The sequence below is a fragment of the Plasmopara halstedii genome (assembly GCF_900000015.1).
Source record: "Plasmopara halstedii genome assembly, contig: Scaffold_2904, whole genome shotgun sequence".
NCBI classification, from domain to species: Eukaryota; Oomycota; class Peronosporomycetes; order Peronosporales; family Peronosporaceae; genus Plasmopara; species Plasmopara halstedii.
Genome location: NW_020189809.1, coordinates 1257075 through 1268114, shown reverse-complemented (window position 1 = coordinate 1268114; position 11040 = coordinate 1257075). Strand labels below are relative to the sequence as shown.

Here is an 11040-nt window from a genome sequence, read left to right as displayed (position 1 = left end):
ACAGTGAGGGGTCTGACATCAGCTAGGCGTTCGGAACGGCGGAGTTCTGTAGCTTCGGGCAAAGGCGCAGGAGGTGCGTGGAACTACTTTCATCATCTTTTTGGAAGAAAACCTGCGTCTTTGCGCAGTAAAACACAGCCTTGGTGGAAAAAATCAAACTGAGCTGTCAATTTTGCGCTGATTCCAGCATGTCCATGCGGCTGTATGAACATTGGTTTAGATTACCGCTCAACATTAAACTGTTTTTAAAGTAGAAATGACGATTCATGGATTCGTAGCGTTTTAGTGTAAAGCATTTCACTCACAATTTTTCTTATTCTGCCCAATCCCAAGTCGTTATGGGCGGGTGGGTCGTTTCAAGAGGCTTCACACCTCTGGCATTTGTTATTTATCTTCACTTTGAGGGTTTACAGCGTCAAACATGGAAGACGGCGCGCTGACTGCTGGTATGTCCTTTTGTCTATCTTCTGAATAAGTTATCTTGATATATAATTCACATCTATCGCTTTAACAGAAAGTGCTGAGCCAGTTGTGACGGAGACGACGCCTACTGAAGAGGTGCCTGCTACTGACCCAGTGGTAAACGAGGAGGCGGTCGCTGCCGAGGAGTCTACAGCAGCTTCTGAAAAGATCGACGAAGCCGAAGCTAAGGAAGAGGAAGTAAATGTTGAGGCCGACAGCAAAGATGAGCAGACGCAAGAGCCTTCTGCTTCAAAGAACGACGAGGATGAGATTAAGCAGGCAGAGTCTGTGGCTGAAAACGTGCAGGACAAGGTAGAGGTACAGGCATTACCCATCCGTGCGTACTTGGACCAGACCGTAGTGCCCATCTTGTTGCAGGGCATGTCAGCGCTAGTCAAAGAACGTCCGCCGAATCCAATTGAATGGTTGGCTGCCTATCTCATTAAAAACAACCCACAGGGTGCTAGTGGTGGCGGCGACTCAAAGTAATGGAGACAGCCACTTTATAATTAAAGCCTATAAACTTGCTATTATTGCAGCATGATATCACCCCATAGCAAGCTACCGTTTTTGAATTCATCGGTTATTTTATCCCAATGTTGTATGACATCTTCACAGTTGCTTCCAGCAGACCCACGGGACAAACCATAATTCTAAAAACATAGTGCTTGCTTAAGATTCGTAGTTTGTTCCTAATCTTCACCGCGACCACGGCCTCGTCCACGGTTTCCACCTCGGCCGCGTCCGCGTGCTCCATAGCCTCCGTCACCACGTCCTCCACGTCCTCCTTCGCTACGTCCACCACGTCCACCACGACCTCCACGACCTCCTCGGTTTCCAATACCCCCTCGACCTCCACGACCACGTCCACGGTTGGCTTGACGATCTATTAACGAACAGCGAATCAATTAAAAAAAAAGCATAGCCATTTTAATCGCCTAAGCCCCCACCCCGCTTATTAAGATCGTCCTCATTTACCATGTCCAAGATCTACATATCATAACCATTATTCCTCTACTCAATATCGAAAAAAACTCGAAGTTGACCTCATTTGGCACACGAATATACTTGATAGTATTGCCTCGAATGTAGCATTCAGGCATCTTCCAAAACCGGTCACCATCCTGCAAATACATATAAGAATGCACGTTAAAGACCTTGAGTGACATATATTATTGACCAGCTGCAGCACCTTGGACGTGCAGATAACCTCTCGTAAATTGACATTCATCCAGGTGTCGCAATTCACAAGGTGACCGTTGTACGTGTCTCCATTTTTTAGCTCCACCAGCTGCGATGCATTCGATTCATCAGATAAGTACAGCAACACATTCATTTCGATGTAGAAAAGTACCCAGTAATCGTACCATGGGATGACCCTGCGCTGTCTGAAGCAACGAAAGCGGCAGCTACAAATACAGGGCACACAACTCAATAAATTCCATTCTCAGTGCTTGACAGCACCTCTTCAATGATCATTTATGAATAAAGCGAAGTATTTGTCGCTTGAAAGCGCGCGCATCGCCCGTGACTAACCATAACAATCGTATACAGCAGCCCTGTAGTATGATCTGAGTGCGCTATTTGCTGAGTGTTGGAAATAAGGTGAGCCACATTATTTCAGGACAAATATTTTATTTTGAATTAGTTTAGATCAATGGTAATGCAGCCTCATTTCTAAATTTTTATAAGACCTGTGTTCGGTAAGTTCTTCTTGCCAAATCAAGAAGCTTCTGCGCGGTATTTCGCCCGCCTTCTTTACTCTGGTATTTAGGTCTCGACTCACGTATTGCTAATACGCGTCGGAGATTTATGAGCCAGAGAAAATGAACTTTACTTATCGATTTTAATTGCCATGTTTTGGAGCAGACAATGGTTTCTGTGAACGAAGTGCCTCCGAATACTAGTGGTAGCAACAGTGCCGGCAACAGTGCTGGCAACGATGAGGACAAGAAGAAGACAGAGGCTATCACCATTCGAGTCAAGGATCAGTCGGGTGAAGAGACATTTTTCAAGGTGAAACCAAACACTAAGATGGAGAAAATTTTTAGCGCCTATGCGCAGCGTAAGGGTGTACCAGTCAGCGCACTTCGTTTCCTCTTGGATGGAACGCGTATCAGCGGTGATCAAACGCCTAAGATGCTGGAATTGGAGGACCAGGATCAAATCGACTGCGCGTTGGAACAAGTTGGTGGCTTTCGATGCTAAGACAATGCCTTCATTTATGTATGGAAAGAAGAGAGAGTCGTCAGTGAACATGAAGAATCTATAGTGCAAATGTTCTTACATCATTAATATCAAGCAACTCGATACCCTCACTTCCATTTTGCTCTTGAAGTTGATTTTCTTATGACATTAAAAAGTAGTAATTGTAAATGAATGCGCTAGCTACTATCATTAGTCCAATATAAATACTTGTAACATTGATAGTACTATGACTATTTTCGAACTACTATACTTCTTCTACAAATGTTTTCTTAACCAGGTCGGCGGGTTCACGGGAATTGTTACCAAGTCCGTGTCGAAAAGCTCTATAAATTGCTCATTTTGTAGTCGCACCTTACTGCCTGCAAACCTCCGATATTCTTCAAAGATCGATGACAGATGCCAGCCTTGAATCTTACGCAGACAGCCCACCACGGCACCTGAGGATTAACATTATTAGTCATGATATACTACTTAAGAAATTATTTTGATCTGACCTGTGCGGTCTCGACCGAGGTGACACGTCATGTATAGCGGGTAATTTGAGCGGTCGAGGATAATATCTAATGCGGCAAGCACCGTCTCTTCAGAAAGCGGTTCCCATGCCTTGCGGCGACTCTCCATGCGCGTATTGCCCCCCAGAAACACCAGCTGGATCTCCTGCTCCTCGACAAAGCTTTGAAATTGTGGATTAGGTTCTTCTAACGCCAGATAAATTATAGTCCGCAAGTTGAGCCGCTCGAGGAACGGAAAATTGAGCTCGTTTGGCTGTCCGGAGCGATATAGTTCTTCTTCGATCATGCCGTAGTTTACAGGCGGAATGAAGTACGACATCGCAATGGTTTTAAGAACGTAAAGCAATTGCTAGCTAAATGTATACTTGAGAAATTCTTAAATTATATTTAAACGCATTATTAAATTTTGTACAGAATCACCGTCGTACAAATTCCCGCTAAATTCTCTACCACTTATTACAATTCGCTAGCTTCATTGCCTTATGCGGCACGCACACTTTGAGTCTCATCGCCGCCAAGTGTTCCATCACACGATACATGGTGTAGTTTGGGCATCATCCCACCAGCTACAGCCGCCTGAATAATGCACTGAACGCCACGAGCACTTAAAAAATTATCCTCTAATCCAAGAAAACGCATTTGCGGGCATTGCGCGCTTGATAGCAGCTCGACTACTGGTTTGACACAATTGTCTGTGATGATGTTACCACCCATGCACAAATACTTAAGCTGTTGACAACGACCGACGCGCAAAGCAGCCATAATACGCTTCAATCCAGACTCCCCGATATAATTACGACGAATATCCAATCGCACCAATTTTGGCAACGATCCAACTTTAAGCAGCCACGCAACATCTACCGTGCCCACATCCGAAAACCCATTGCCTCCCAGCAACAAGTCTTCTAGAACAGGACAGGAGCCCTTGACCAAAGCTGCGCATAACAAGTGCAAAGCGTTGCCGCGACAAGTGTTTGTAAATACCGACACAAGGCGGAGACTGCTCAATTGTCGACAAGCACCTAATTCAATTCCTTCAGCAAGCTGTTGCACCACTTCTTCTCCCACATTATCGTGCGAGATATCCAGTTCACTGCAACCCCAAGCGTGCAGTGCCGGGCCACTTTCTTGCTGATCACACAGTGGTTTCAGCGAATTATATACGCTAAGGCCCGTGAGATTCGGAAACTGGCACAAAAGAGTAGCAGCCGGTCGAGACGGTACTACAGCTGCATGTATTGTATACGCGAGTTGAAGTTGACGTAATTCAATCTCGAGAGTATACACACACCGTGGCAAAACACGGTGTGCGAACCGGTTAAGTTGCATACAACGAATGGTTTCCAGGCCTGGAAGGAATGCAAATATAAGACCTAGGACCGCTTCATCCATGATAAAAAACGATGCTTCTTCGTTTAATTGCGCACGCGTGCGCGGAGTACCACTTAAAGTAGATTTTATGCACTCTGCGCGTGGACGTTTAGTTGATAATCTTGGCACGCCAAAAGGCGTGAGCATACGATGTTTACGCTTGCCAAGCTGTGGCGCTGCTGTAACTAGTCCATTTCCCAAAATCACCGCCGCTGCGCGACGACGCGAAACTGCAGCTTCGTGAAAACTGAGGGAAACGAGTGACTGTAATCGACGACGGAGCGTATTCAAATCGCGGTATTCATGAAATGATGCGGCCCGAGAGTAGAGAGATAGTTCAATGCGTTTGGCCAATGATGGTGTGCGTGCGTCGGCACATGTGGAAGTTTCTACGCGTTTGCTGCGTGTCATTGCAATGATGCGTTGAACCATAAGTCGGCGCTCTGGTAGATCAGCAGGAGACTGCCAATGAGCTAGATCAGCCGTGTATCGTTCTGGTAGTAGGCCGGCCGGTAATGTCACTTGGCTAGAGCCCGAGCCAGACCGCAGTGACGATGCTACAATCGATGTAGCTTGCGTAGAAGTAGTCGCCATAGCTGCAGGTGTCGTATCATCATCCGTGCTAACCGCCGTATCAACGCTAAGATTGGCCCAGGGCTGACGCGCGGCAGTAGGCTCAAGTGTACGTGGCGTGGCCCCGCCCTCAGGTAGATCCACAGCTAGCTTCGTAACGAGGCGGGCGGTGGAAGGCGTAAGCGCGCCCTGGCGCTCAGATGAGATCTCGCGTGGGCTATGCATCTTAATGAATTGTGACTGTCTAAATGAAAAGTATCGCGAATTGTTGGTAAGCCTTGGTCCTGATTTCTTCCACAAGATGTGGCGCTTTTACAGTCTGGTCGCGAGTACGGACTGGGAATGTGGAGATCCCCTTCTCTGTGTAGAAGCTGTCTCTGGAGCTGCTACTGAAGCAGCCGATTGAAAAATGGTACATTGTTATCGACCCATGACTGAGTGAGGGCTCGGAGACGGTGCGAAGAAGGCTGAAAAAGCAAGGAAAACTATCTAACGGACGGCTAAGTTACCCTATCTTAGTAAATTTGACTCAATCGTGGGCCAAATTTAGCCAGTCTTTCTCCAGTCAGATCAGATGAACAGGCCCATGCTTCTACTAACGTTTCCGTATCATCAAACATATGTGAGCATGCTGGAATGTCAGTGCGTACTGTTATTTCTTTTCTCGTAGGCAGATCACACATCTTTGCGCTGGTTGCACGCATGTCTATTGTGCTACATGTATTTTTCGTACTACTTAGATAAGATAATTTTTCAACGGACATGCGTTAAACTGCGAGATTTTCGCCATAGCCTTTTAACCCATGGATTCCACACAAAGGAATTTAGACCAGAATTGACCTCTAATAGGGCGTTTCGGCCTTATCTTGTTGCCGCTAGCGCAGTCGCATACTGTAACGGATTTCTTGACGCATAAGACTGTTGTCTTGCCGGGCGAATGCGGCTACAATTCGACACAATAAGATGAAACGAAGTTTCCAGCAACTTTACCATTACTGCAGTGCTTATTAAGACGGTGCTCATTTCATATCCAACCGGCTGAGCCTTCAGCTGACGTGTGTAATTGGCTGGCTGTCCCCGTCATATTTGCGTAGAGGCAGGCAGCCACTTGGGGTCAGCTGAAGCATGCGCCACGGGTTGAGATGAAGTTGCATCGCGTTTTTGGGTGCATAGCGAATTTTCTAAGTCAATTTTTTTTGCACTCTATTACACAATCAATACGACGGCACTGTCCCACTACATGAGGCGGTAGGTAAAGACTGGGCTCAGCTGCAGCAAAAAACGAAAGAACGCAGATGTAAATCCAATGGTAGCAATTTGCTGATTTGAAGCCAGCGTGGGTGCCGTGCAGATGCTATTCGGTGGCGTGCGAAAACAAAAGATTCTACAAGTACCGCTCTGCGTTACAGCTGGTGTGTTTTCTGGTTAGAGAAAAAATATAGTCGTCGCACATACATTTCGTCAAAGAACATAACCTAATGAAATGGCTAAAAAAATACATGGCTGTGGTAGTCGCACCGCCGCTTATATTAGCATTACGCCTCGCCAATGGACTCTTTCGAGAAAGACGAGCGAGATCCAATAGCGCCACTAACCTTCAAGTCGATTACGCTTTTAGTCGTGTTTGTTGCGGTCTTTGCTAATCCCATTACAACAGCTTTGTATATTTTTGGGTCTGTAAGAGCACCCACTTCAGCTGTCAAAATCTCATTCTGTGTGGTAAAAAAAGTGGTCCTCAGAGATGCCGACAAGAATAGTAGATGCTATCATGCGAGAATTCCCTGTAGTATCCAAAGAAATAAACACTACATTACTTATACCGTGTGTTTGACATCAGTTGTGATGCCATTACTACTTCAATAAGCACTATTTTTGATGATCCTTCTCGCAAATCTTGCGGTGATAGATTCTTCAAATGTGCAGCGCAAGAGCTAAATTAAATGTTAAATTGCACAACAAAGAGGTCGTTGATTGTGAAACGTATAAGTCGACTCATTAAATCAGCTACAGACGACAGCGTTTTGTGCTGTGGTCGTCGTCGCTCCGCGACAATTTAACACCAAGCCCAACCTGGCAGTTTCCGACCAAAGATAAATTACGATGCTATGCTCGCTAGCTACTTGCTCGTCTTGAACTCCACCTTTTCAGCAATAAGCGCCACAAGCTCAACTTTTCGATTACTTTCGTTTCTTGAATTTCGTTGTGTGTCATGTGAATTTTTCAAACTGTCTATATATTGAATTCAGTCTCATATTATGAATAATAACGTGCAAAGTATCGACAGTCACGAAAACTCGCAGGAGAGTTGTGAGCAGTAAAACTAAGCGTGGAGCTTGTGGTATCAGCTAGTAATGCGGCAACTCGTGGCACTGACGCGGTGACCAAGGTAGAACTAGTACGATATTCTTTAAGATGCTGACGTGGAAGATCTGTATAGGGCGGTGTGCACGAAGTCAAATCCTTTCACTCTTAAAATTAATTGAAGCTTTCCTATGAGTCTACGCGAACAGAAACATGTATGATGACAAAATCAATACACTACGATCTACTTCGAGTTGTTAGTTACCCTGTTGAAGCGCCGTTGTTTAAAAAAACTTGTTATTAACGACTTGTTTTCGTCGACTGTGGTGTAACTTTTGGCGGTGTAAAACTGAGCCATTAAATAATAGTATGTAATTTAACTTTTATATTTTGTTTCCTACCTATTTGTAAAACTTTCCATAACTCTTATCTTACCACACACAGTAGTAGCACTACTAGGCCTAAATGGTGGAAAATCTGTAACGAGGTACGTACTGTACTATCGGGTACGAATAAACACCTAAAGCTTTCGAACAATTGTGCGCATTACGATATCTTTGTACATCAGTGGTACCAAAGCATTGATTCCAATTTAGATGATGGGGAACCGAAAAAAAGAGGCATTTGGCTCTAAATATGGTACAACGTATATTTAGTATTAGCTTAAATAGAAATAGTATATGCATCACTTTCGAAAAACAAAGCAAACCAAGCATAAAGTTCCTGAAACGCTATCGGTTCCGGCTTACGAATCTCAGCACGTGTATAAGTGGAGTTATCATCGATTCTGTCACACTGCTGAGTCGTAAAACGACAGAGGATAGAACACGATTTGTTCTTTCACCTGTCCCAAGGAATACAAGACTCGCTTGGTAAGCCTATTTCTATTGTTGGTCTGAATAGATCAGGACAATAGCGAACCAAGAGCCAGAAGCGATAATTGCTTGATTAGAGGTGCTCACTAGCTATGAGAATACGCCAGCGAGAAACCAAATCAAGTGTTGGTAGGAGGACGAGTAGCGCCTACCACAATAGCAAGCGCTGAGCTTTTAGCCTGATAAAGCAGGATAAAGAAGTATTTCAGTTTCAAGAAAAAAGCTGAGGCCCAAAGCTCAAACATGCTCTGAACGGAATAACAACAGGTCGTTTTTGCGGCATGGTTAATAAAGTCACGCGAACAGCTTCAGTGGAAGAAAAATACACAACACAGGAATGTTCGAAGCGGTACATATCATAGGCGGCTCCACCACCTAAAGGAATACTGTGCACAACCCAAACTTTAAATTCACCCGATAAAGTCCAGGCATCGCCCCAATGAAAAAAACCTATCCTAGGGTCGACAACAATCACCATCTTCACGGAGTATCTCTGTGCAGGTGCAGCTCGCTGAGGCATTCAGCTTTCACCCGCTTTAGAGAATGAAGTGAGTACCACATTAAATACGAGGCGCGACTTTCGTCCAGTGTGAAGCGTTTGAGCTTAGGAGGTGGGGGCTCTCTTGGCACATTACAAGTGAAGAAATTCTTTGCAAGGTTGGGGAGAATAAGAGTAATCTTCTAGCTATCATGGTATTCGCAAATGTTACACCTGTGTAGCACCGAGCGTATGCGCCTTACACTTTCCCTTCTGATTACGTGGTACGAAAGATCCATCTCCCACACAAGGTCATCCGACGAATCGGTCACAGTAAAACAGCAATTACCAATAGAAACAGGTAGCCCTGCAGGAATATGACGACGTGATAACAATAGAACTTCCATGCAAGCTGCCCCCAGATCGGCTGATACGTCGCGAGATTGACTTTGTTCCCGGTATCAAATCCTGCATCGTATGTCAATATGTAGGGGGGGCTTTTAAACGGTATTTCCGTCCAAAGCACGAGGTGGTAGGGGAAAGAAAGTAACTTATTCCTTCGGCGTCAAGGTATCTGTGTTTGAACGGCTCACGACAGGGCCTGTGGGTCACCCAAACGGAATTCTCGTGGGTTTTAGTAATTTGCCAATACCCACGCGACCCACTGCCCATGCAAGCTCGAACGCTGGAACCCTTGAAGTAAAATTTTTCATGCCTCCGCCAACGAGACCGCAAACAGCTCGGACAACGAGAACAGGAACGCCAACTGCTCGACGCAAACGGCCCGCTCCTACGCTACGTTGATGCCAAGTTTCTTGTATCCAAACTGGCCAGGTCTATCGATTCACAGGACCTGGGACCGCTGCTGACAATGCTGGTGAAGAGGACGACACACCAGTATTATCATACCCAGCCCAGGATGAGAACAATGGCGGTTCACAACCAGACGATATGGTTGGTGAGGAGGACAAGAACAGTGTTGCGTTGACATCGAAGAAGGCCTTAGAGCTTTTAGAGAAAGATGGGCTGCTGACCCCGGCGCCCCCTACAACTTTTACCAGTCCGGCATGGAAGGAGTTCATGATTTTGACAGATCTCTTTGGGGATGAAACGGCATTCTGTGTCTGCAGTCGGTGTTTTAAACCGTTGTACGTTTTCGTTGTGAGAAGGGTTCACTTTCTGGAACAAAAAATCTCAACCGACCGGAGCAGACACAAACCGAAAACGTCAGCGTACTCTTGACGAATTCTCAACTGTGGCCCCGAATCGTCCGACAAAGCACCGAGTGGCAGAAGGGTGTGTTCGCGTTTGCGTCAATGACGGCCGTCCGTGTCAGTCTTTTGCTTCCGAATCCATGAAGGCGCTGTTCGAAATTCTTCTTGATATTGGTAAGCGCAGTAAGGCGCGACTGATTTTGGGCGGGCAATACGGCTTGTTGCCTCATCCCATGACGCTTTCAAGAAATATTGTGAAGATCCACAAACTCGCGCAGTTGGACCTCGCTGCGCTGTTACGGACTTTGTTGTTGGTCCCGAACGATAGTATGGCAGGTGCGCTGACTGCCGACTTGTGGGAAGAAAAGTACTCTCGATTGCACTACTTAGGGCTGACAGTGCACTACGTTGAGGAATTTGTTTTAAAAGTTCGCCGATTTGCACTGCTCGACTTTGACTCCACTGCTACGCATAGCGCCTCTAACATCGAGAATCAGTTTTGTGGGCTCTTTCGGGACCGTTTCACAATACCAGTGGCCGATATCAGAGCCATCTTCACCAGTGATTCTGAATCCGCGATGCTTTCTTGCTTCAACGGGCTGCGCTGCGCCTGCCACAGACTGCAGACTGTGCTGAAAGACACGTTTGTGCACAAGGATAGTGGTGTCCCAGCCCACATCCGCACCATCTTTGTATGTGCGTCCAATCTAGTTACATACTTTCGAAAGTGTGGACAAGCTGCTGTACTCCCCTCGATCTTGTAGACTGCAATTGATGTCCGCTGGAACAGCCATTTGTCGATGCTGGAGAGCATATTGCGCAATTGCAGCGAGATTGAGGCGTTTCTTCACTCGCAAGCGATGAGGAGCGCATTGCATTGCTTGAGCAGCTCAGCCAGGGAGTTACGCTAGGTACGTCGTGGGACTATGTGCTAGCGCTGGTGTCGATCATGGGGGTGTTCAAGAGAGCAATTGACTTGCTGCAGAGTCGTGACCGCCCGACTCGGCATCATGTCTCCTACTTTAAGTCCCAACTGCCCCAAATGT

The 11040-nt window shown here is 46.0% G+C and overlaps 6 protein-coding genes across 6 annotated transcripts; 3 read left to right on the top strand and 3 right to left on the bottom strand.

The window, feature by feature from the left end:
- Positions 1–421: 421 nt before the first annotated feature.
- PHALS_05684 (dpy-30 like protein) lies at positions 422–951 on the top strand (the record flags this gene model as incomplete). The annotated part of the gene is made up of 2 exons (XM_024719267.1): positions 422–446; positions 515–951. The coding sequence occupies 2 exons, from the start codon at positions 422–424 to the stop codon at positions 949–951; spliced, it is 462 nt and encodes a 153-aa protein (XP_024584583.1).
- A 203-nt stretch (positions 952–1154) lies between these two features.
- Positions 1155–2001, bottom strand: PHALS_05683 (u6 snrna-associated sm-like protein lsm4; the record flags this gene model as incomplete). The annotated part of the gene is made up of 6 exons (XM_024719266.1): positions 1155–1348; positions 1413–1452; positions 1509–1586; positions 1655–1753; positions 1830–1871; positions 1999–2001. The coding sequence occupies 6 exons, from the start codon at positions 1999–2001 to the stop codon at positions 1155–1157; spliced, it is 456 nt and encodes a 151-aa protein (XP_024584582.1).
- Positions 2002–2334: 333 nt separating this feature from the next.
- Positions 2335–2670, top strand: PHALS_05682 (Ubiquitin-like proteins; the record flags this gene model as incomplete). Its single annotated transcript, XM_024719265.1, has 1 exon — positions 2335–2670. One exon carries the CDS (start codon positions 2335–2337, stop codon positions 2668–2670), a length of 336 nt encoding a protein of 111 aa, XP_024584581.1.
- A 255-nt stretch (positions 2671–2925) lies between these two features.
- On the bottom strand, positions 2926–3501 carry PHALS_05681 (tyrosine-protein phosphatase; the record flags this gene model as incomplete). The annotated part of the gene is made up of 2 exons (XM_024719264.1): positions 2926–3107; positions 3165–3501. The coding sequence occupies 2 exons, from the start codon at positions 3499–3501 to the stop codon at positions 2926–2928; spliced, it is 519 nt and encodes a 172-aa protein (XP_024584580.1).
- Positions 3502–3662: 161 nt separating this feature from the next.
- PHALS_05680 (tyrosine-protein phosphatase) lies at positions 3663–5351 on the bottom strand (the record flags this gene model as incomplete). The annotated part of the gene is made up of 1 exon (XM_024719263.1): positions 3663–5351. The coding sequence occupies one exon, from the start codon at positions 5349–5351 to the stop codon at positions 3663–3665; it is 1689 nt and encodes a 562-aa protein (XP_024584579.1).
- A 4140-nt stretch (positions 5352–9491) lies between these two features.
- Positions 9492–10758, top strand: PHALS_05679 (BED FINGER-RELATED; the record flags this gene model as incomplete). Its single annotated transcript, XM_024719262.1, has 3 exons — positions 9492–9579; positions 9631–9909; positions 9992–10758. 3 exons carry the CDS (start codon positions 9492–9494, stop codon positions 10756–10758), a joined length of 1134 nt encoding a protein of 377 aa, XP_024584578.1.
- Positions 10759–11040: the final 282 nt, after the last annotated feature.